The sequence below is a fragment of the Pristiophorus japonicus genome, chromosome 1, assembly GCF_044704955.1.
Source record: "Pristiophorus japonicus isolate sPriJap1 chromosome 1, sPriJap1.hap1, whole genome shotgun sequence".
Taxonomy (NCBI): domain Eukaryota; kingdom Metazoa; phylum Chordata; class Chondrichthyes; family Pristiophoridae; genus Pristiophorus; species Pristiophorus japonicus.
Genome location: NC_091977.1, coordinates 480,974,006 through 481,000,180, shown reverse-complemented (window position 1 = coordinate 481,000,180; position 26,175 = coordinate 480,974,006). Strand labels below are relative to the sequence as shown.

Below are 26,175 nucleotides of genomic sequence, written 5' to 3'. Positions count from 1 at the left end.
GGTAGAGAATTCCACAGGTTCACCACTCTCTGGGTGAAGAAGTTTCTCCTCATCTCGGTCCTAAATGGCTTACCCCTTATCCTTAGACTGTGACCCCTGGTTCTGGACTTCCCCAACATTGGGAACATTCTTCCTGCATCTAACTTATCTAAACCCATCAGAATTTTAAACGTTTCTATGAGGTCCCCTCTCATTCTTCTGAACTCCAGTGAATACAAGCCCAGTTGATCCAGTCTTTCTTGATAGGTCAGTCCCACCATCCCGGGAATCAGTCTGGTGAATCTTCGCTGCACTCCCTCAATAGCAAGAATGTCCTTCCTCAAGTTAGGAGACCAAAACTGTACACAATGCTCCAGGTGTGGCCTCACCAAGGCCCTGTACAACTGTAGCAACACCTCCCTGCCCCTGTACTCAAATCCCCTCGCTATGAAGGCCAACATGCCATTTGTTTTCTTAACCGCCTGCAGTACCTGCATGCCAACCTTCAATGACTGATGTACCATGACACCCAGGTCTCGTTGCATCTCCCCTTTTCCTAATCTGTCACCATTCAGATAATAGTCTGTCTCTCTGTTTTTACCACCAAAGTGGATAACCTCACATTTATCCACATTATACTTCATCTGCCATGCATTTGCCCACTCACCTAACCTATCCAAGTCACTCTGCAGCCTCATAGCATCCTCCTCGCAGCTCACACTGCCACCCAACTTAGTGTCATCCGCAAATTTGGAGATACTACATTTAATCCCCTCATCTAAATCATGGTACATCAGTCATTGAAGGTTGGCATGCAGGTACAGCAGGGGGTTAAGAAAGCAAATGGCATGTTGGCCTTCATAGCGAGGGGATTTGAATACAGGGGCAGGGAGGTGTTGCTACAGTTGTACAGGGCCTTGGTGAGGCCACACCTGGAGTATTGTGTACAGTTTTGGTCTCCTAACTTGAGGAAGGACATTCATGCTATTGAGGGAGTGCAGCGAAGATTCACCAGACTGATTCCCGGGATGGTGGGACTGACCTATCAAGAAAGACTGTATCAACTGGGCTTGTATTCACTGGAGTTCAGAAGAATGAGAGTGGACCTCATGGAAACGTTTAAAATTCTGATGGATTTAGACAGGTTAGATGCAGGAAGAATGTTCCCAATGTTGGGGAAGTCCAGAACCAGGGGTCACAGTCTGAGGATAAGGGGTAAGCCATTTAGGACCGAGATGAGGAGAAACTTCTTCACCCAGAGAGTGGTGAACCTGTGGAATTCTCGACCACAGAAAGTAGTTGAGGCCAATTCACTAAATATATTCAAAAGGGAGTTAGATGAAGTCCTTACTACTCGGGGGATCAAGGGTTATGGCGAGAAAGGGGGTACTGAAGTTTCATGTTCAGCCATGAACTAATTGAATGGCGGTGCAGGCTAGAAGGGCTGCACCTATTTTCTATGTTTCTATGTTTCTATGTTTAGAAACATAGACATAGAAAATAGGTGCAGGAGTAGGCCATTCGGCCCTTCTAGCCTGCACCGCCATTCAATGAGTTCATGGCTGAACATTCAACTTCAGTACCCCATTCCTGCTTTCTCGCCATACCCCTTGATCCCCCTAGCAGTAAGGACCTCATCTAACTCCTTTTTGAATATATTTAGTGAATTGGCCTCAACAACTTTCTGTGGTAGAGAATTCCACAGGTTCACCACTCTCTGGGTGAAGAAGTTCCTCCGCATCTCGGTCCTAAATGGCTTACCCCTTATCCTTAGACTGTGACCCCTGGTTCTGGACTTCCCCAACATTGGGAACATTCTTACTGCATCTAACCTGTCTAACCCTGTCAGAATTTTATATGTTTCTATGAGGTCCCCTCTCATTCTTCTGAACTCCAGTGAATACAAGCCCAGTTGATCCAGTCTTTCTTGATAGGTCAGTCCCGCCATCCCGGGAATCAGTCTGGTGAACCTTCGCTGCACTCCCTCAATAGCAAGAATGTCCTTCCTCAGGTTAGGAGACCAAAACTGTACACAATACTCCAGGTGTGGCCTCACCAATGCCCTGTACAACTGTAGCAACACCTCCCTGCCCCTGTACTCAAATCCCCTTGCTATGAAGGCCAACATGCCATTTGCTTTCTTAACCGCCTGCTGCACCTGCATGCCAACCTTCAATGACTGATGTACCATGACACCCAGGTCTCTTTGCACCTCCCCTTTTCCTAATCTGTCACCATTCAGATAATAGTCTGTCTCTCTGTTTTTACCACCAAAGTGGATAACCTCACATTTATCCACATTATACTTCATCTGCCATGCATTTGCCCACTCACCTAACCTATCCAAGTCGCTCTGCAGCCTCACAGCATCCTCCTCGCAGCTCACACTGCCACCCAACTTAGTGTCATCCGCAAATTTGGAGATACTACATTTAATCCCCTCATCTAAATCATTAATGTACAGTGTAAACAGCTGGGGCCCCCATCACAGAATCTTGCGGTTCCCCACTAGTCACTGCCTGCCTTTCTGAAAAGTAGCCATTTACTCCTACTCTTTGCTTCCTGTCTGACAGCCAGTTCTCAATCCACGTCAGCACACTACCCCCAATCCCATGTGCTTTAACTTTGCACATTAATCTCTTGTGTGGGACCTTGTCGAAAGCCTTCTGAAAGTCCAAATATACCACATCAACTGGTTCTCCCTTGTCCACTTTACTGGTAACATCCTCAAAAAATTCCAAAAGATTTGTCAAGCATGATTTCCCTTTCACAAATCCATGCTGACTTAGACCTATCATGTCACCTTTCTTCAAATGCGCTGCTATGACATCCTTAATAATTGATTCCATCATTTTACCCACTACTGAGGTCAGGCTGACCGGTCTATAATTCCCTGTTTTCTCTCTCCCTCCTTTTTTAAAATGTGGGGTTACATTGACTACCCTCCACTCGATAGGAACTGATCCAGAGTCAATGGAATGTTGGAAAATGACTGTCAATGCATCCGCTATTTCCAAGGCCACCTCCTTAAGTACTCTGGGATGCAGTCCATCAGGCCCTGGGGATTTATCGGCCTTCAATCCCATCAATTTCCCCAACACAATTTCCCTACTAATAAGGATTTCCCTCAGTTCCTCCTCCTTACGAGACCCTCTGACCCCTTTTATATCTGGAAGGTTGTTTGTGTCCTCCTTAGTGAATACCGAACCAAAGTACTTGTTCAATTGGTCTGCCATTTCTTTGTTCCCCATTATGACTTCCCCTGATTCTGACTGCAGGGGACCTACGTTTGTCTTTACTAACCTTTTTCTCTTTACATATCTATCGAAACTTTTGCAATCCGCCTTAATGTTCCCTGCAAGCTTCTTCTCGTACTCCATTTTCCCTGCCCTAATCAAACCCTTTGTCCTCCTCTGCTGAGTTCTAAATTTCTCCCAGTCCCCAGGTTCGCTGCTATTTCTGGCCAATTTGTATGCCACTTCCTTGGCTTTAATACTATCCCTGATTTCCCTTGATAGCCACGGTTGAGCCACCTTCCCTTTTTTATTTCTATGCCAGACAGGAATGTACAATTGTTATAGTTCATCCATGCGGTCTCTAAATGTCTGCCATTGCCCATCCACAGTCAACCCCTTAAGTATCATTCGCCAATCCATCTCAGCCAATTCACGCCTCATACCTTCAAAGTTAGCCTTTTTTATTTTTACGCCAACCTCTCTGCCTCCAACTTGTCTATCCCTTTCATTATTTTAAATGTTTCTATAAGATCACCCCTCATCCTTCGGAACTCCAACGAGTAAAGACCCAGTCTACTCAATCTATCATCATAAGGTAACACTCTCATCTCTGGAATCAGCCTAGTGAATCGTCTCTGTACCCACTCCAAGGCTAGTAGATCCTTCCTTAAGTAAGGTGACCAAAACTGCATGCAGTACTCCAGGTGTGGCCTCACCAATATCCTGAACAGTTGCAACAGGACCTCCCTGCTTTTGTACTCCATCACTCTCGCAATGAAGGCCAACATTCCATTCGCCTTCCTGATTACCTGCTGCACCTGCAAACTAATTTATCGGGATTCATGCACAAGGACCCCCAGATCCCTCTGCACCGCAGCATGTTGTAATTTCTCCCCATTCAAATAATATTCCCTTTTACTGGTTTTTCTTCCAAGGTGGATGACTTCACATTTTCCGACATTGTATTCCATCTGCCAAACCTTAGCCCATTCGCTTAACCTATCTAAATCTCTTTGCAGCCTCTCTGTGTCCTCGACACAACTCGCTTTCCCACTAATCTTTGTGTCATCTGCAAATTTTGTCACACTGCACTCTGTCCCCTCTTCCAGGTCATCTATGTATATTGTAAACAGTTGTGGTCCCAGCACCGATCCCTGTGGCACACCACTAACCACCGATTTCCAATCTGAAAAGGACCCATTTATCCTGACTCTCTGCTTTCTGTTAGCCAGCCAATTCTCGATTCATGCTCATACATTTCCTCTGACTCCGCGTACCTTTATCTTCTGCAGTAAACTTTTGTGTGGCACCTTATTGAATGCCTTTTGGAAATCTAAATACACCACATCCATCGGTGCACCTCTATCCACCTTGCTCGTTATATCCTCAAAGAATTCCAGTAAATTAGTTAAACATGATTTCCCCTTCATGAATCCATGCTGCGTCTGCTTGATTGCACTATTCCTATCTGGATATCCCGCTATTTCTTCCTTAATGATAGCTTCAAGCATTTTCCCCACTACAGATGTTAAACTAACCGGCCTATAGTTACCTGCCTTTTGTCTGCCCCCTTTTTTGAACAGAGGCGTTACATTAACTGCTTTCCAATCCGTTGGTACCTCCCCAGAGTCCAGAGAATTTTGGTAGATTATAACGAATGCATCTGCTATAACTTCCGCCATCTCTTTTAATACCCTGGAATGCATTTCATCAGGACCAGGGGACTTGTCTACCTTGAGTTCCATTAGCCTGTCCAGCACTACCTCCCTAGTGATAGTTATTGTCTCAAGGTCCTCCCTTCCCATACCGTGACCAGCAATTTTTGGCATGGTTTGTGTGTCTTCCACTGTGAAGACCGAAGCAAAATAATTGTTTAAGTTCTCAGCCATTTCCACATTTCCCATTATTAAATCCCCCTTCTCATCTTCTGAGAGACCAACATTTACTTTAGTCACTCTCTTCCATTTTATATATCTGTTTTTATGTTTTGCGCAAGTTTACTTTTGTAATCTATCTTTCCTTTCTTTATTGCTTTCTTCATCATTCTTTGCTGTCATTTAAAATTTTTCCAATCTTCTACTTTCCCACTAACCTTGGCCACCTTATACGCATTGGTTTTTAATTTGATACTCTCCTTTATTTCCTTAGTTATCCACAGCTGGTTATCCCTTCTCTTACCGCCCTTCTTTTTCACTGGAATATATTTTGTTGAGCACTATGAAAGAGCTCCTTAAAAGTCCTCCACTGTTCCTCAATTGTGCCACCGTTTAGTCTGTGTTCCCAGTTTACTTTAGCTAACTCTGCCCTCATCTCATTGTAGTCCCCTTTGTTTAAGCATAGCACGCTCGTTTCAGACACTGCTTCCTCACCCTCAATCTGTATTATACAACCATACTGTGATCACTCATTCCGAGAGGATCTTTTACTCGGAGATCGTTTATTATTCCTGTCTCATTACACAGGACCAGATCTAAGATAGCTTGCTCCCTTGTAGGTTCTGTAACATACTGTTCTAAGAAACAATCCCGTATGCATTCTATGAATTCCTCCTCAAGGCTACCCCGTGCGATTTGGTTTGACCAATCGATATGTAGGTTAAAACCCCGCATGATTACTGCCGTTCCTTTTTCACATGCCTCTATTATTCCCTTGATTATTGTCCGCCCCATCGTGAAGTTATTATTTGGGGGCCTATAAACTACGGCCACCAGTGACTTTTTCCCCTTACTATCTCTAATCTCCAACCACAATGATTCAACATTTTGTTCATTAGAGCCAATATCATCTCTCACAACTGCCCGGATATCATCCTTTATTAACAGAGCTACCCCCCTCCTTTCCCTTCTTGTCTATCCTTCCGAATTGTCAGATACCCCTGTATGTTTAATTCCAAGTCTTGACCACCCTGCAACCACGTTTCTGTAATGGCCACCAAATCATACCCATTTGTAATGAGTTGTCAACTCATTTACATTATTTCGAATGTTGCGTGCGTTTAGGTAAAGTGTTTTAATACTAGTTTTTAAACCATGATTATTAGTTTTGACCCCTCCTGCAGTCCCTTTATATTCATACATATTGTCCCTTCCTATCACCTTGTGGTTTACACTTACCCCAGTGCTACTCTGCTCTGTTGCCTCCTGCCTTTTGCATTCTTTCTTGGGGTCCTGTTCATCTGCGCTCTCACCCACTCTAACTAGCTCAGAGCCCTCTCCTGGGTTCCGAATACTCCTCGCATTGAGGCACCGAGCTTTCAGGCTTGCCTGTTTATTACACTTTGACCCTTTACAATTTTGCTGTACATTGGCCCTTTTTGTTTTTTGCCTTGGGTTTCTCTGCCCTCCAGTTTTACTCATCTCCTTTCTGTCTTTTGCTTCTATCTCCATTTTGTTTCCCTCTGTCTCCCTGCATTGGTTCCCATCCCCCTGCCATATTAGTTTAACTCCTCCCCAACAGCACGAGCAAACACTCCCCCTCGGACATTGGTTCCAGTCCTGCCCAGGTGCAGACCGTCCGGTTTGTACTGGTCCCACCTCCCCCAGAACCGGTTCCAATGCCCCAGGAATTTGAATCCCTCCCTGCTGCACCACTGCTCAAGCCACGTATTCATCTGTGCTATCCTGCAATTCCTACTCTGACTAGCACGTGGCACTGGTAGCAATCCCGAGATTACTACTTTTGAGGTCCTATTTTTTAATTTAGCTCCTAGCTCCTTAATACCTGCTTGCAACAGGGAACACAGGTGACCCATAGGTCTCCCACAGTGTGTCCTCTAGTGGCAAGTCTTACACACAGGTGAGGTTCACATACATAACATAGTGTTATGTTCAGAATAACTCCAGGAGACTGTTGTAAGCTCAAACCATTGTGACGTTGGTCTTTTTAATATAACTCCAAACTCCAAAGTGAGGCAGCAACGTGATGGCCTGCCTTTTATACCTGCTTGCAACAGGGAACACAGGTGACCCATAGGTCTCCCACAGTGTGTCCTCTATTGGCAAGTCTTACACACAGGTGAGGTTCACATACATAACATCACTTCCCCCCAAAGTCTTGAGTACAAGTTATTTACAGGTTGAGGCGATCTCATGGTCTGCGTTCCCGGGTCGATCGCCTGAGTTGAATTCCTGGCATGGGTGAGTTGGTCGGGTCATCGCTGCACGGCACCTCGGCTGGTCTGATCGGACAGTCGGGTAAGGTGGGTTCATTTTCGTGGTTGACAGTGAGTTAGATTGCTGGATGGATGTGTGTTGGTGGATCATAGATGGTGAGGTCTTCCTCAAACTGTTCTTGGTAGCCCCTGAATCGCAGTTTGGTCTGATCCAGGTGCTTTCTGCATGTTTGCCCATTCAACAATTTCACAACAAACACTCTATTCCCCTCCTTGGCTAAGACAGTGCCAGCAATCCACTGGGGACCATGACCGTAATTTAGAACAAACACCGGATCTTTAACCTCAATGTCACGTGATACCGCCACGCGATCGTGGTACACGTTATGCTGGTGCCGCCGGGTTTCTACGTGATCATTGTGGTCCGGGTGGACTAAGGAGAGCCTGGTTTTGAGTGCTCTCTTCATTAACAATTCTGCAGGGGAACCCGGTGAGCGAGTGGGGGCATGTCCGGTAGCTGAGCAGGACCCGAGATAACCGGGTCTGCAAAGAGCCGTTCGTTTCGCGTCTCAAGCTTTGCTTGATGGTTTGGTCTGCCCATTCCGCTTGGCCGTTAGATGCGGGCTTAAATGGGGCAGACCTGATATGCTTGATGCCATTGTGGGTCATGAACTCATTGAATTCCGAGCTGGTGAAACACGGTCCATTGTCACTGACAAGGATGTCGGGCAAATATGGGTGGCAAACATGGTCCTGAGGCTTTCAATGGTGGCAGTGGATGTACATAATGACATTATTATACATTCAATCCATTTTTAATAAGCGTCCACTGCGACTAGAAACATCTTCCCTAGAAAGGGGCTAGCAAAATTTACGTGGATGTTGGACCATGGTTTGGAGGGTCATGACCACGGACTCAATGGGGCCTCCCTGGGTACATTGCTCAGCTGTGAGCAAGTGTCGCACTGGTGTACTCTTGACTCTAATTCGGAGTCAATGCCGGGCACTAGACATGCGACCTGGCGATAGCCTTCATCATGATTATGCCTGGGTGGGTACTGTGTAGGTCGCATATAAACATTTCACACGATTCCCCCATAGGAGGCAATCCAACTGGACTGACAGTTCATCCTTGCGTCGGTGAAAAGACTTAATTTCCTTTTGCATTTCCCCGGGAACCCCCGACCAGCTTCCATTGAGGATGCATCTTTTTACTAGTGATAACAGGGGGTCTTGGCTGGTCCAGGTCCTGATATGGCGAGCCGTGATGGCGAGGGGATTTGAGTACAGGGGCAGGGAGGTGTTACTACAGTTGTCCAGGGCCTTGGTGAGGCCACACCTGGAACTGTGTCGAGTTTTGGTCTCCTAACTTGAGGAAGGACATTCTTGCTATTGAGGGAGTGCAGCGAAGGTTCACCAGACTGACTCCCAGGATGGCGGGACTGACATATCAAGAAAGACTGGATCAACTGGGCTTGTATTCACTGGAATTCAGAAGAATGAGAGGGGATCTCATAGAAACGCTTAAAATTCTGACGGTTTAGACAGGTTAGATGCAGGAAGAATGTTCCCAATGTTGGGGAAGTCCAGAACCAGGGGTCACAGTCTAAGGATAAGGGGTAAGCCATTTAGGACCAAGATGAGGAGAAACCTCTTCACCCAGAGAGTGGTAAACCTGTGGAATTCTCTACCACAGAAAGTTGTTGAGGCTAATTCACTAAATATATTCAAGGAGTTAGATGTAGTCCTTACTACTAGGGGAATCAAGGGGTATGGCGAGAAAGCAGGAATGGGGTACTGAAGTTGCATGTTCAGCCATGAATTCATTGAATGGCGGTGCAGGCTCGGAGGGCCGAATGGCCTACTCCTGCACCTATTTTCTATGTTTTCATGTTTCTACCCCTCACTCTCGAAAGCATCCATTACCAGAAGCAAGTCTGCGGGTTGTGCCATTTCCCCATTTCCACCCCAGTGGTGGGCAATGGCAACCAACTGAGGGCATCAGCGCAGTTCTCAGTGCCTGGTCTGTGGCCGATTACATAGTCATATGCAGACAATGTTAGTGCCCATCTTTGGATGTGGGATGAAGCATTGATATTGATATCTTTGCTTTCTGAGAACAGTGAAATAAGCGCTTTGTGGTCGGTTTCGAGCTCGAACCGGAGACCCAATAGATATTGGTGCATTTTCTTAACCCCATATACTCAAGCTAACGCTTCTTCCTCAACCATACTGTAGGCTCTTTCAGCCTTGGATAAACTTCAGGACACATATGCAACCGGTTGCAGTTTGCCTAACCCATTGGCTTGCTGTAACACACAACCGACGCATCACATGCTAGTACTAAACGTTTACAAGGGTCATACAATATAAATAATTTGTTAGAGCATTACAGGTTTCTGGCCTTGTTAAAGGCTGCTTCTTGAGATTTACCCCAAACCCAGTCATCACCTTTGCGTAGAAACAAATGCAAGGGTTCCAGCAAAGTGCTCAACCCCTTTAGAAAGTTACCAAAATAGTTGAGGAGTCCCAGGAATGAACGCAGCTCCGTCACATTCTGTGATCTGGGTGCATTCCTGATGGCCTCTGTCTTGGAGTCCGTGGGTCTGATGCCGCCCGCCGCAATCTTTCTCCCCAGAAATTCGACCTCTGGCACCAGGAAAACACACTTGGAGCATTTCAGCCTGAGTCCCTCTCTGTTCAGTCACTTTAGAACCTCTTCCAGGTTGTGCAAGTGTTCGGTGGTGTTGCAACCAGTGATCAAGATGTCATCTTGGAACACCACGGTGCATGGAACTGATTTCAGCAAACTCTCCATGTTCCTCTGGAAGATGGCCGCAGCCGAGCGAATCCCAAAGGGGCATCTGTGGTACACGAACAGTCCTTTGTGCGTGTTGATGCACGCCAACTTCTTTGACGGTTCAGCCAGCTCCTGTGTCATGTACGTGGAGGTTAGGTCTAGCTTGGTGAATGACTTTCCCCGTGCTAACGTTGCGACTAAGTTCTCCGATTTGGGTAGCGGGTACTGGTCCTGTAATGAGACTCGATTGATCGTCACCTTGTAGTCCCCGCAGATTCTGACCATCCCATCGCTTTTTAGTACCGGCACAATTGGACTGGTCCACTCGTTGAACTCGACTGGTGACACGATTCCCTCTCGTTGAAGTCTGTCCAGCTCGATTTCGACTTTCTCTCGCATCATATGTGGGACTGCTCGGGCCTTGTGATGAACGGGCCATGCCCCAGGAACAAGATGGATCCGCACCTTGGCGCCTGTGAAGTTGCCGATGCCTGGCTCAAATAACGGCAGGAATTTGTTTAGCACCTGGGCGCACGGGGCATCATCCACCGAAGACAGTGCTTTGATGTCGTCCCAGTTCCACCGGATCTTGCCTAGCCAGCTCCTGCCGAACAGCATTGGGCCATCGCCTGGTACAATCCATAGTGGTATTTCATGCACCATTCCATCATATGATACTTTCACTGCCACACTGCCGATAACAGGTATGAGTTCTTTGGTGTAAGTGCGCAGTGTAGTGTGAATCAGGCTCAGTTTTGATCTCTGTGCCTCAAAGTTTCTCAAAGGCCTTCTGGCTCATGATTGATTGACTCGCCCCCGTGTCCAATTCCATGGTGACTGGAATGCCGTTAAGTTTGAGTTTTAACATTATCGGAGGACTTTTGGTGGTGAAGGTGTGTACCCCCAAACACTTCCTTCTCATCCTCCTGTTGAGTTACCTCTCCTGCTTGTTCAGCGTGATCCACATTGGATCGATCGCTCTCTGCTGACTTTGCCACGTGGTGGGTCCGAGGTTGCTTGCATATTCGCTGGAGGTGTCCCATTGTTCCACAGCCCTTGCACACGTAGTGCTTGAATCGACATTGATGGGCTCTATGACTGCCCCCACAGTGCCAGCATGGTGTTAATGGATTTACGTTAGCACTTCCCAGCGGCCTCTGAGTCACCCTGGGCCTGGCCTCTGCGGTCGTGTGGGCCCTACAATGTACACTTCTGCCTGCTGAAGACATTATTTTAAACACAGTACTTGCCGGTGAGTTTCGATTCTGTGAAGATATCTGTTTCATGTTGTCGCTTGTGGATATGAAAGCCTGGGCTATCATAATGGCCCTGTTCAGATCCAGGGATTGGGCAGACAGCAGCTTGCGAAGGATGCCCTCGTGGCCAATTCCAAGCATGAAAAAGTCCCGCAACATTTCCCCCAAGGATCCTGCAAAGTCGCACTGCCCGGCAAGGCGTCTTAGGTCGGCGACAAAACTCGCCACATTCTGGCCTTTGGAGCGACGGTGCCTGTAAAAGTGGTACCTGGCCATCAGGATGCTCTCCTTTGGCTTCAGGTGTTCCTTAGCCAGCGTACACAGCTCTGCATATGATTTGTCTGTTAGTTTGACCAGTGCCAGCAAATTTTTAAGGAGGCCATATACCGATGATGCACATATGGTGAGGAGAATCGCCCTGCGCTTGATCTCTGTTTCAGCCGTGTCCAATTCGTTGGCCACAAAGTACTGGTCGAGGCGCTCAACGAAGGCTTCCCAATCATCACCCTCAACAAATCTCTCAAGAATACCAATGGGAGCCATTTCCGCATGAAGGTTCGTGATCTGTAACTCGTCGCCAGTTGTTAAGTTCAGAATAACTCCACGAGACTGTGTGTAGACTCAAACCATTGTGACCTTGGTCTCTTTAATATAACTCCAAAGTGATGCAGCATTGTGGTGGACTGCCTTTTGTACCTACTTGCTCCAGGGTGCACAGGTGACCCATAGGTCTTGCACAGGTGCGCCCCCTAGTGGCAAGTCTTACACATAGGTGAGGTTTGCATACATAACACAGGTTATATACCGGGCCCAGCATGAGTGTACCTATGACCTTAGGACCGCCGACGGTAGCGTCCCCTGGTGGTGGGCAGACCTTATGTAAATACATTACAAAAATGGCCTAGCAAGCCACTCAGTTATATCAAACATGGCAACTAGGAATGGGCAATAAATGCTGCCTTGCAAGTGACACTTACATCTCGCGAATGAATCAAAACACCATCCAGGAAAAAGCCGTCTACTTGATCGGCACCACATCCACTCATTTAAACAACTACTACCTCCACCACCAACATACAGGGTATGCTGTCTACAGGGTGCACTGCTGCAACTCACCAAGTCTTCATTGGCAGCACCTTCGAAACTCTACTCTAAACTTTATATTCCCCTTTCCCATCTCTATCCTTTATAGTCCCCTTTACTTATTCTAGCCTTTATCCTACCATTTCCCTACTCTTATATTCTCATTTCCCAATTGTTAATGTTTTTCCCCTTATTTTAACTCCGTGATGCTTCTGTTTCCCACAGTGCACACTCATCTGGTCAGGAGACCAGGATGACATAGGCACAGTACCTGTCCACAGTCTTTTAATTAGACCCCATCATGATCGAGCAGGAGGTGTGATCCAAACCCTTTACCCTATTTCCTCCTTCCCTGTCCTCACCCTCAATTGGCAGACCATCCAGAGGCCCTTCTGAGAATTGGTCAGTACTGTCCAGCACTGTATGGATGCAAGTAAATCTTTCAATTCAAAGAGGAAGAGCAAGGGGAAGGAGAAACTGCAGTTTACACCATCAACAACAGAAGGCTATTGAAACCTTTCCACATACAGACAGACTGACACAACAGTCCAAATTGCCATACAGAAGAAAATTTAAGATGAAATTTGTTGTCTTAAAATATTTCAGTTTTGAGCAACAAAGTTTACCTGGTATTGAGGCGTCCCTACAACAGAGGGAAACACAGCTCTGGGATTATCCTCCTCTGCAAACCCAGCCTTGGTCATCCCAGTTCCATTATCGACAACTACAGCCATGACTCAGAACCTGTGTGAAAAGACACAGATATAAAAACACAAAGTGGTTACGTGTGGGCAGGTGAGAGCAGGAAAGAGAGACATTGGCCTTCTCCAGGTCTCTGAGACTTTTATCCGGCTTTAAAAGCTTTTATTTCTCACTTTTTGCATTAGCAGCTCCTCAGCAAATTTAAAGGGATCGTGCACCTTAAATAAAAAGTAGAGGGAACATTGGTACTGAGTGAGTGCTGTACTGAGCCAGAGGGGAGAGGAGGGGAAATAAATTCACTCTGGGAGTTGTTGCGATCTGGACTGCACGGCCTAAAAGGGAGGTGGAAAAATACTTGAAATGGACATTTGCAGGGCTATGGGGGAAAGAGCAGGGGAAGTGGGAATAATTGGATAGCTCTTAGAACAAAAAGGGCCACTGTGCAAAGAACAAAAAGGGCCACTGTACAGCAAAATTCTAAAAGGACAAAGGGTGTTAAAAAAACAAGCCTGAAGGCTTTGTGTCTTAATGCAAGGAGTATCCGTAATAAAGTGGATGAATTAACTGTGCAAATAGATGTTAACAAATATGATGTGATTGGGATTACGGAGACGTGGCTCCAGGATGATCAGGGCTGGGAACTCAACATCCAGGGGTATTCAACATTCAGGAAAGATAGAATAAAAGGAAAAGGAGGTGGGGTAGCATTGCTGGTTAAGGAGCAAATTAAGGCAATAGTTAGGAAGGACGTCAGCTTGGATGATGTGGAATCTATCTGGGTAGAGCTGCAGAATACCAAAGGACAAAAAACGTTAGTGGGAGTTGTGTACAGACCTCCAAACAGTAGTAGTGATGTTGGGGAGGGCATCAAACATGAAATTAGGGGTGCGTGCAATAAAGGTGCAGCAGTTATAATGGGTGACTTTAATATGCACATAGATTGGGTTAACCAAACTGGAAGCAATACGGTAGAGGAGGATTTCCTGGAGTGCATAAGGGATGGTTTTTTAGACCAATATGTCGAGGAACCAACTAGGGGGGAGGCCATCTTAGACTGGGTGTTGTGTAATGAGAGAGGATTAATTAGCAATCTCGTTGTGCGAGGCCCCTTGGGGAAGAGTGACCATAATATGGTGGAATTCTGCATTAGGATGGAGAATGAAACAGTGAATTCAGAGACCATGGTCCAGAACTTAAAGAAGGGTAACTTTGAAGGTATGAGGTGTGAATTGGCTAGGATAGATTGGCGAATGATACTGAAGGGGTTGACTGTGGATGGGCAATGGCAGACATTTAGAGACCGCATGGATGAACTACAACAATTGTACATTCCTGTCTGTCGTAAAAATAAAAAAGGGAAGGTGGCTCAACCGTGGCTATCAAGGGAAATCAGGGATAGCATTAAAGCCAAGGAAGTGGCATACAAATTGGCCAGAAATAGCAGAGAACCCGGGGACTGGGAGAAATTTAGAACTCAGCAGAGGAGGACAAAGGGTTTGATTAGGGCAGGGAAAATGGAGTACGAGAAGAAGCTTGCAGGGAACATTAAGACAGATTGCAAAAGTTTCTATAGATATGTAAAGAGAAAAAGATTAGTAAAGACAAACGTAGGTCCCCTGCAGTCAGAATCAGGGGAAGTCATAAAGAAATGGCGGACCAATTAAACAAGTACTTTGGTTCGGTATTCACTGAGGAGGACACAAACAACCTTCCGGATATAAAAGGGGTCGGAGGGTCTAGTAAGGAGGAGGAACTGAGGGAATTCCTTATTAGTCGGGAAATTGTGTTGGGGAAATTGATGGGATTGAAGGCCGATAAATCCCCAGGGCCTGATGGACTGCATCCCAGAGTACTTAAGGTGGCCTTGGAAATAGTGGATGCATTGACAGTCATTTTCCAACATTCCATTGACTCTGGATCAGTTCCTATGGAGTGGAGGGTAGCCAATGTAACCCCACTTTTTAAAAAAGGAGGGAGAGAGAAAACAGGGAATTACAGACCGGTCAGCCTGACATCGGTAGTGGGTAAAATGATGGAATCAATTATTAAGGATGTCATCGCAGTGCATTTGGAAAGAGGTAATATGATAGGTCCAAGTCAGCATGGATTTGTGAAAGGGAAATCATGCTTGACAAATCTTCTGGAATTTTTTGAGGATGTTTCCAGTAGAGTGGACAAGGGAGAACCAGTTGATGTGGTATATTTGGACTTTCAGAAGGCTTTCGACAAGGTCCCACACAAGAGATTAATGTGCAAAGTTAAAGCACATGGGATTGGGGGTAGTGTGCTGACATGGATTGAGAACTGGTTGTCAGACAGGAAGCAAAGAGTAGGAGTAAATGGGGACTTTTCAGAATGGCAGGCAGTGACTAGTGGGGTACCGCAAGGTTCTGTGCTGGGGCCCCAGCTGTTTACACTGTACATTAATGATTTAGACGAGGGGATTAAATGTAGTATCTCCAAATTTGCGGATGACACTAAGTTGGGTGGCAGTGTGAGCTGCAAGGAGGATTCTATGAGGCTGCAGAGCGACTTGGATAGGTTAGGTGAGTGGGCAAATGCATGGCAGATGAAGTATAATGTGGATAAATGTGAGGTTATCCACTTTGCTGGTAAAAACAGAGAGACAGACTATTATCTGAATGGTGACAGATTAGGAAAAGGGCAGGTGCAAAGAGACCTGGGTGTCATGGTACATCAGTCATTGAAGGTTGGCATGCAGGTACAGCAGGCGGTTAAGAAAGCAAATGGCATGTTGGCCTTCATAGCGAGGGGATTTGAGTACAAGGGCAGGGAGGTGTTGCTACAATTGTACAGGGCCTTGGTGAGGCCACACCTGGAGTATTGTGTACAGCTTTGGTCTCCTAACCTGAGGAAGGACATTCTTGCTATTGAGGGAGTGCAGCGAAGGTTCACCAGACTGATTCCCGGGATGGCGGGACTGACCTATCAAGAAAGACTGGATCAACTGGGCTTGTATTCACTGGAGTTCAGAAGAATGAGAGGGGACCTCATAGAAACGTTTAAAATTCTGACGGGGTTAGACAGGTTAGATGCAGGAAGAATGTTCCCAATGTTGGGGAAGTCCAGAACCAGGGGACACAGTCTAAGGATAAGGGGGAAGCCATTTAGGACCGAGATGAGGAGGAATTTCTTCACCCAGAGAGTGGTGAACCTGTGGAATTCTCTACCACAGAAAGTTGTTGAGGCCAATTCACTAAATATATTCAAAAAGGAGTTAGATGAATCAAGGGGTATGGTGAGAAAGCAGGAATGGGGTACTGAAGTTGCATGTTCAGCCATGAACTCATTGAATGGCGGTGCAGGCTAGAAGGGCCGAATGGCCTACTCCTGCACCTATTTTCTATGTTTCTATGTTTCTATGTTTCTTTCAAAGAGCCGACACAGGCACGCTGGGCTGAATGACCTCCTGCACTGTATGATTCTATGATTCTATGGCAAAGTGAAAAGATTTGAGTCATATCATTAGCTGAGGGTATGTAAACCAGTTAGTACAAGATTTCAGATGTTATTGCTGTGCAATTGGTTGTTTGAACAACGAGTGCTAGGTGAGGGGATTATAGATTGCATCATTTATTATTGCATCATTTATACCCTTTCACAACTGCATTCCATTGCTCAGGGAAACTGACAAGTAATCAAATACTTACCTTGGTGACACCAATCCCCTCCCTGTTTATAATTCTCTTATCTGGATTACAATGGCATTTCAACACAATTCAGTTTAATTGACCAGTATAAATGGTCAATGTACAACATCCAATTTAACACGGTTGTTTTAGTATAAACACTATTCTGCAGTACTTTTTTGCATTGTCGGAGGTGCTGCCTTTTGGATGAAATATTAAAATAAGGTGCGTTTGGAGCGGAGAAAGGTGGGTAGACCCCTGGGTTGCGAACCACCCCAAAGTCGTGTACCAAAAGGGGATCCCCAGCCCAAGCACTAGCCCACACTTCCTCCACTCCCAGTGCAGCCATCCTGCAGCAGAGCCACTGGTTTCTTTATTTGTCCCATTAGCATGCCCTTTTGCATTGTTCCATCGTCCCTTTCATCATTTAATTACTCCTGCCCTCCACCTTATTACAGACCTTTGTTTATTCTTTCCTCCTAGCCCCCCCATGCCGTCACACACCTTTTCTCTGGCTCTACTTGCATAAAACCTGTTCATTTCTAACATCATCCAGTTCAGATGAAAGGTCATTGACCTGCAACGTTGGTGGGAATTTAAACCTAGAGGAGTGCATGGGTTTGGGTACGGTTAGAGGGTTAAAAGCGGCAAAAAAGCAAACGCACGGGAAGCCGGCTCCAAGCCGCCAACCTCCGCATTTAACTGGAGCGCGTTAGGCTGCTTACGCACAACCCCCTCGGGTTAATAGGCCGGTTGCATATTATCACTCAATTGGAGCAATATTTCAACACATTTTTGTATTTAGCAGCACATCCACAGGTTTCTCGGGCTTCCTGAAACTCGCCAGTGAAAGTAAGGTGAGAATACAACGGCTATTGAGGAGGCTGAAATATTTGCAAGAAATACTCAGTACTCACAGATGCTTTATTACCTACTAGTGGGAAAGGGTTTAGTCACGGTACTTTTGCTGAGAGTTTACTTTCTACACTTTGGAGGTTTTCTGAATCACATTAGGATGGGTGGCGCCTTGGCTGCCTTAGATTGGATCTCAGGCTGGTGGAACGGGTGGACACGTGGCAGATGAAATTTAACGCAGAAAAGTGCAAAGTGAAAGGTCATTGACCTGCAACATTGGTGGGAATTTAAACCTAGAGGAGTGCATGGGTTTGGGTACGGTTTTATGCAAGTAGAGCCAGAGAAAAGGTGGGTGGCAGCATGGGGGGGCTAGGAGGAAAGAATAAACAAAGGTCTATAATAAGGTGGAGGGCAGGAGTAATTGGTAAGGCCGCACCTGGATTACTGCATGCAGTTTTGGTCACCTTACTTAAGGAAGGATATACTAGCTTTGGAGGGGGTACAGAGACGATTCACTAGGCTGATTCCGGAGATGAGGGGGTTACCTTATGATGATAGATTGAGTAGACTGGGTCTTTACTCGTTGGAGTTCAGAAGGATGAGGGGTGATCTTATAGAAACATTTAAAATCATGAAAGGGATAGACAAGATAGAGGCAGAGAGGTTGTTTCCACTGGTAGGGGAGACTAGAACTAGGAGGCACAGCCTCAAAATACGGGGGAGCCAATTTAAAACCGAGTTGAGAAGGAATTTCTTCTCCCAGAAGGTTGTGAATCTGTGGAATTCTCTGCCCAAGGAAGCAGTTGAGGCTAGCTCATTGAATGTATTCAAGTCACAGATAGATAGATTTTTAACCAATAAGGGAATTAAGGGTTACGGGGAGAGGGCGGGTAAGTGGAGCTGAGTCCACGGCCAGATCAGCCATGATCTTGTTGAATGGCGGAGCAGGCTCGAGGGGGTAGATGGCCTACTCCTGTTCCTAATTCTTATGTTCTTATGTTCTTATACATTTTGCTATGAAGAATGAGGAGAGGCAATATAAACTAAAGGGTACAATTCTAAAGGGGATGCATGAACAGAGAGACCGGGGGATGTATATGCACAAATCATGGAAGGTGGCAGGGCAGGTTGAGAAAGCGGTTAAAAAAGCTGACGGGATCTTGGGCTTCATAAATATAGGCATAGAGTACAAAAGGAAATAAGTTATGATGAACCTTTATAAAAGATTGAGAGGAGATTTGATAGAGATGTTCAAAATCATGAGGGGTCTAGACAGAGTAGATGGAGAGAAACTATTTCCATTGGCGGAAGGGTCGAGAACCAGAGGACACAGATTTAAGGTGATTGGCAAAAGAACCAAAGGCGACATGACGAAAAACTTTTTTACACAGCGAGTGGTTAAGATCTGGAACACACTGCCTGAAAGGATGGTGGAGAGAGACTCAATCCTGGCTTTCAAAAAGGAATTGGATAGGTACCTGAATGAAAAAAAAACGCAGGGCTACTGGGTAAGGGCAGGGGAGTGGGGCTAGCGGACGTGCTCTTGCAGAGAACCGGTACGGGTTTGACGGGCCGAATGGCCTCCTCCTGTGCTGTAACCATTCTATGATTCTATGATTCTCAGACGAGGAGCAATATGACCAGCAGTGGCAGCAGCCTGCTGTTGAGAGACCTGGAACTGGACAGCAGAGAAGGATGCAGCAGAGAGAGACGAGCAGCAGAGGGGTGCAGCTCGCAGGAGGGCACTACCAGCAACACAAAGTGTACAGGCAGAGGCTGAGTTTCCTTGACATGTCAGAACATCAATACTTCAGGAGGCTCAGGTTGTCACGTCAGAAGGTGGGGGCAGGTACCAGTGAACACAACCCTAAACCTTTCAACATTTGTCCCACACCTTACCTTCCATCTGTTACATTTGCCCTCCACCTATTCCCCACTTTGCGTGGCTCCTGATCTACAAGCACAATACAATGGTTTCTTTCTTACCTTTCGGAGGTCAAGGAGAAAGATGTCTGGTTTAATTACCTTCTGATTCCAACTACAGAATCAAGAGAGAGGATCCTAGTAGCAGTAGGTGGAATTTGGACAGATTTGTTTGTAGTTGACTCACCATTTCCTTGACAGGAATTCTCGTTAAGAATCTTTCACTTTCATTTAGCTGTAACTGAGGCTTAACCTTATAACTGCCAGGGACGACAGCCTGTTCAGGAAGAGGAATGTTCGCAACACAGATATAGTTAACACCATCAACAACTTGCATTTATATAGCGCCTTTAATAGAGTAAAATCGTAGTGACAAAGAAGTCCATGATCTCCTCACACTTGTTTTTGGAGGTGAAGATGGAAGGAGCATGGGAGAGGGGTTTAAAGAGATAGTTGGAAGTGGAGAAAAGAAGCCGGAGGCTAACTTTGCATTCCAGGATGATCCTTGAGTTGTGAGCTGTTTTGGCAGAAGAGAGCATTTGATGTGGTTAAGACAGACCTGGCAATGAATAGTTAAAGATGGAGGCCGTGCCAAGGGGAACGGATGAGAAAGACAAATCTAGCTCATCTAAATATATTCAAGAGGGAGTTAGATATGGCCCTGATGGCTAAAGGGATCAAGGGGTATGGAGAGAAAGCAGGAAAGGGGTACTGAGGTGAATGATCAGCCATGATCTTATTGAATGGTGGTGCAGGCTCGAAGGGCCGAATGGCCGACTCCTGCACCTATTTTCTATGTTTCCATGTTTCTATCTGGAAAGAACCTACAGTCACACAATCAGAGCATCCAACTGCTTTGTAAATCATTTCCACAGTTTGCATCTCTGTGACAAAAATGAAGAATTTATGTCTCAGGTTATTTGTGTGATTGGCTTTCCTCTCCCCGATCAAAGTTCATACAGAGTTGTAATTAGGTCTGCTTACAATAACAGCCCAGCCTATTGTCAGCAGATGGGCTGAGAGAAGCCAGCCAGGAGCACATTTAAATTGTCGAATCTGGAGGTGACAAAGCTAAGGCATGTGGGCAGAGGCATGCAATGTTGTAGAAGTGGAAGTAATGCGTCTTTTTTTATGGAGAGGATTTGGGCTTGAATAGGACAGCTCGAGGGGCTAAATGGCTTACTCCTGCTCCTAATTCTTATGTTCGTTCACGGGACACCTTAAATTTATATTTAGAAACATAGAAACATAGAAACATAGAAACATAGAAAATAGGTGCAGGAGTAGGCCATTCGGCCCTTCTAGCCTGCACCGCCATTCAATGAGTTCATGGCTGAACATTCAACTTCAGTACCCCATTCCTGCTTTCTCGCCATACCCCTTGATCCCCCTAGTAGAATTTCTGCATACTACTTTAAATTTTTGAGCGATAAGGGAGTAAAGGGTTACGGGGAGCGGGTAGGGAAGTGGAACTGAGCCCATGATCAGATCAGCCATGATCTTATTGAATGGAGGAGCAGGCTCGAGGGGCTAAATGGCCTACTCCTGTTCCTATTTCTTATGTTGGGGAGAAATTCATGTGGTTTGCGCCACACATTAGCGCCATGAGATGGTTTTGCCGGTAGCGCTGCCGCTGAAGTGGATCACCGGGGACCTCGCCATCACGGAGATCGTGACGTCAGTAAGTGTGCAATGCTCACTGGATGCCCGAATTCCCAATTCCGTTACAGCCAATGAACTTACCAGCTGGAGGGAACAATGGCAGCTTCAGGTGGCGTGTAACAGTAGGAATCCGGTTACAGCAACATTATTTAAAGGGATCATCACCAATCAATCGCACCTCACAGGTTTGTGAAGTTTGAGTGGTGGCGTACTATTTCCTGCGACTGCAAGAGTTTTCTTTAGTACCCTGTAATTTAATGGTTCTTTGGTATCAGGGAATGTTCTGGCAAGTACAAAACACCATAATTATTTCTGAAAAGCTTCAACCTACAATACTTGCTGAAAGTCATGGGGGCTGTACTGGCAGTCGACCTCGCCCTTCAGGATCGATGGCAGAGGGAGCAGAGGCAGCGAGAAAGATGGGAACATGTGCACAGAAGGAGGAGGGTCATCAGGGCTCTCAACAGGAGGCCCAACATATCTAGGGTCTTCCGACATCACTTCTCCTACCTTCAATTAAGTGAGGAGCAGTGTATTAGGAGGCTCTGCTTCACCAAGAAGGTGGCCACAGAACTCTGCCACCTCCTGAAACCAGACGGCCAGCCTCAGACCACAGCTCTCCCAATGGCAGTCAAGGTCACCATGGCCCTCAATTTCTCAGCCAGCGGATCCTTCCAGTCTGCAGCAGGAGACATATCTAACATCTCACAATTCACCGTCCTTCGCTGCAACGGGAGGTCACTGAGGCTCGCTGCAGCAGGAGAAGAGACTACATTGGCTTCCCGATCACCAGAGAGAAGCAGGACGATCATGCATGTGGCTTTCCCAGGATAGTGGGCTTCTCGATAGTGTAGGGCGCCATTGACTACACCCACGTGGCTTTGCGGGTACCACATAACAATCCTGAGATCTTCCATAACACTAAAGGCTACCACTCACTTAATGTGTCATTGGTATGCGACCACATACAGCAAATCCTCAACATCACTGCCTGCTATCCTGGCAGCAGCCACGCTGCCTTCATCCTGCGCCAGACCAGTGTGCCAGCATTTTTCCAGCCACTGTGTCAAGCTCGCGGCTGGCTGCTCAGAGGCAAGGGCTATCCGCTCTCCACCTGGCTCAAGACGGCCCTCCGCAATCCCAATATTCCTGCCCAGCACTCATAATGAGAGCCATGCTGTCACTAGGAACACCATCAAGCAGACCATCGGCCTACTGAAGCAATGGTTCCCTGCGAGGGGAGTCCTGCAGTACTCGCCGGAGCAGGTGTTCCATTTCCTGGTAGTCTGCCACATGCTCCGCAACTTAGCCATTATGTGGGCACAGCCCTTGCCAACAGGGATTAAGGTACCACCTCAGGAGGACAACGAAGCAGAGGAGGATGAGGAGGAGAAAAAAGAGGGAGGGTGGAGGCAGCGAGACAATCAGTCTTCTGGACGGGCTGTCAGTGACTGGATCATCAGACTCCGATTCAGATGAATGAAACCCCAGATCCCCATAGCTTACCACATCCCCATTGTACAATCCCTGTCTCATGGCATATCCTGGGTGCAAAGCTGAAATGAGAAGCCACAAAATATTCCAAACACCATTAATAAATTTATCTATAAATATATCACACATATCACATGAATTATTGGGGTGAAGTTTCGGGTTGCGTCTAGAACGGCGCAGCCCCGAACTGGATGCCCGTTTTTCGCGCCTAAAAATACCTCCAAATTCTCCGGCTCCCTGGAGGTCCCTGGGAGCTCGGCGCGGCACACACACAGCAGCAGGGGGCGGAGCCACAGAGTCGCGCCGATTCTACAAGTGGTAGGGGGCGGGGCTAATTTAAATGAGACAACGTCGTGCCGGCAGCCTTGCGCGGCGCGTTGGAGCGCGCGTGCATGCGCAGTAGCCCATAAACATTGGCACTCGGCCATTTTTAAAGGGACTTAAAGAAAAGTGTTCATTTGTCTGTTGAACCCATGGAAAGGCTTAGGATTGAATTTTGGTGATTTTTTTGGTGTCTGAGGAGCACTGTTGAAGAAATCAGCTGCTGAAATCAGTGAGTGCTGCTTTTCACTGCTAAACTTCCAGAACAGGTGCTGCATAGGTGCATGCAAAATAAGGACTGTGTGTTTTGAAAAATCAGAGTATCAATTCAATACAGCAATGGAACAACGTCCACCAAGAAAAAAGAATTTCTTCCATGAGGAAGTGGAGATATTAGTCAACGTCATTGAGTAGAGATGGCAGGAGCTAGATACCAGCAACAGAGGTCGCATAAAAGTGCCACCTAAAGAAATTAAGAAACGCTGGAACCAAGTTGCAAAAGATTACTGCACAGTGGTGCATACCATGAGAAGCTAGTGTAAAAAGAAATGGCACGACCTTGGTCAAGTAGTTAGTGTAAGTAATATTTTCCATTTTTAATGTAATCGTAATTGTAACGTGACTATCTGTATGTCCCACCCTGCAGAAAGACGCACTCTATAAAAAGTTCTATTTTACTCTTTGCAGAAGAAATTGGCCCACAACAAAAGGGAGGCAACTCGAACAGGAAGAGGCACGCCCAATCTGCATCCACTGACACCCTTGGAACAGAGGGTATCTGCCATGGTGAGTCGTACATGGAGAAAAGCAATCAGTAAAACACAAGCTGGGCCCGCACGCGAGGAAGAGGGTAAGTCCTGAATATGCATCATGGCCCTTTAAATCAACCTGCTGCCTGGCCTGCTATATGTGAGAGTACTCATGCCACCCATCCTGCCCCACCCTTGCTGTTAAATATTTGACTGTTCTGATGTATTTTGGAGAATATGATGATGATGATGATGATGCCAACCCTGAGGATCCTGAAGATACAGAACAAGAACCAGACTGGATGATGGCAGCGATGACTGAAATGTCTACAGAGGAGAGCTTCCAAATTAATGTTTCTGAGCCCCCATTAAGGGGCATCAGAGTTTCAACCCCTTGCATAGGTTCTGGTTCCATCTTCCATGGTTTTGATTCCGATATTGCGGGTCCCAGTGGTGCTGCTGATATAATGCAGCAGTTTACACTCAGTGCATCACCGTCCGAGCCTGTGCCTCCCATTCGCATAGGTTCTGGTTCCACCTTCCATGGTTTTGATTCCGGCGTTGCGGGTCCCAGTGGTGCTGGTGATATAATGAAGCAGTTTACACCCATTCACCCACCATCCCCCAGCCCACGGCTCGCACTCGAGTGCTGTCGTCTGGAATACCGAGCGCCCCACCGTCCCAGCCCGCGCCTCTCTCTCTAGTACTGCCGTCTGGAACACAGAGCGTCCCACCGTCCCAGCCCGTACCTCCCTCTCTAGTACTGCCGTCTGGAACACAGAGCGTCCCACCGTCCGTGCCCGCGCCTCTCAGTGTAGTGATGCCACGTGGCAGACCCAGGCAGAGGAGAAGGAGATTGGAGGCACGCTCTCCTGAGATGTAGCGTGCAACAGATGTGGCTCAGGTTGTGGCATTGGGTATGGAGACCAATGAGCTTACCCGATCACTCATCGGTGGCGTCAGTGCAGTGGGTGAAGAGTTGACGGTCCTGACGGGAGAAATAGCAGTAATGACACGGGAACTTAGGGAGGGAATATCCGAAGGAGTGCAATTGACGGCACAGGCCGTCAGGGAGGGCATGCAAGTGACGGCACAGGCCGTCAGGGAGGGCCTGGATGAGGTAGCTGCTGCAATAAGAACACACAGTCCGGCCAATCAAATAACACCCCCATGAAGAAGTGAACATTCACTGAGATGTGGATGAGACATGGTTGCAGCCTTTCTTTGCTGCTTTTGTTCTTCTTCTTGATGTAGCTGTCGTAGCGTTTTTCAAATTGAAATTGTTTTGTAAGTTTTGTAACTTTATAACTTATAAGTGATCTTATGGTTTTTAACTGATCTTATAGTGTAAATGCTCTCACATTTTGTATCTTATTTAATTTTGCACCTAAAAAGTGATCCTGAAGTCTAAGTGATCTTGAGAGTGTAAGATTTTTCACATTGAAATTGTTTTGTAACTTTTGTAACTTTACAAGTTTATAAGTGATCTTAAAGTTTTTAAGTGACCTTCAAGAGTCATATTAAAAAGTAAAGTTTGATACAACAAATATTTTATTACAGTGACGGTAACTTTTCAATAAAATATTTTTTCATTAAAACTGATTCATCTTCCATTAACACAACACAACGTAGGAACAATTGCAAAGAATAAACATGTCCATGTGCAACAGTGGTCGTAGAGCCCTCAGGCATCAGTAGTTGAAGCGTTCATGGATGAGCTGCTGGCGCAGGGCTCGAGCAATCGTTAAAGGAGCACGATGGACCGCCCTCCTCCGACCTCGTGCTCCGGCATCAGGCACTTGCATGCTTTCCTGATCGTCGTCATCATCCACATCCTGCTCTTCCGTAATACTATCATCATGCACTGGACCCTCACGTGGGTCTTCTGGTTCCACTACCAGCTCCTGCTGCCTCATGATGGCTAAGTTATGCAGCATGCAGCACACAACAGTGAAGTGACCGACAATCTGAGGAGAGTATTGCAAGTGGCCTCCGGAATGGTCCAGGCATCGGAAACGCTGTTTCAATATGCCAATGGTTCTCTCAATGATGCTGCGCGTCGCAATGTGCGCCATGTTGTATTGACGGTCAGCTTCTGTCCGTGTCATGCGTAGGGGCGTCATGAGCCAGGTGGTCAGGCCATACCCTTTGTCTCCCAGTAGCCAGCTCTGCCCTTCTGACTGCTGCTCAAACATGTCAGATAGAACGCTGTCGCGTAGGGTGAACGCATTATGGGTGCTGCCAGGGTATCTCGCATCGACTGACATGATGCGCTGCTTGTCGTCACACACAAGCTGCACATTAATGGAGTGGAAACCTTTTCTATTCCTGTACTGCTCGGAATCCTCCACAGG

The 26,175-nt window shown here is 46.5% G+C and overlaps 1 protein-coding gene across 1 annotated transcript in view; it reads right to left on the bottom strand.

Annotated features, from left to right (window-relative positions):
* Positions 1–15,070, bottom strand: part of LOC139276881 (actin, cytoplasmic-like) — a 48,343-nt gene extending 33,273 nt beyond the window's left edge. The window contains exons 1-2 of the mRNA XM_070894881.1: positions 15,055–15,070; positions 13,092–13,201 (exon numbers count right to left, since the gene is read on the bottom strand). Coding sequence (XP_070750982.1) covers positions 13,092–13,201; positions 15,055–15,070 — 126 coding nt within the window. The remainder of the gene's footprint in view (positions 1–13,091; positions 13,202–15,054) is intronic.
* Between the last annotated feature and the right edge of the window lie 11,105 nt (positions 15,071–26,175).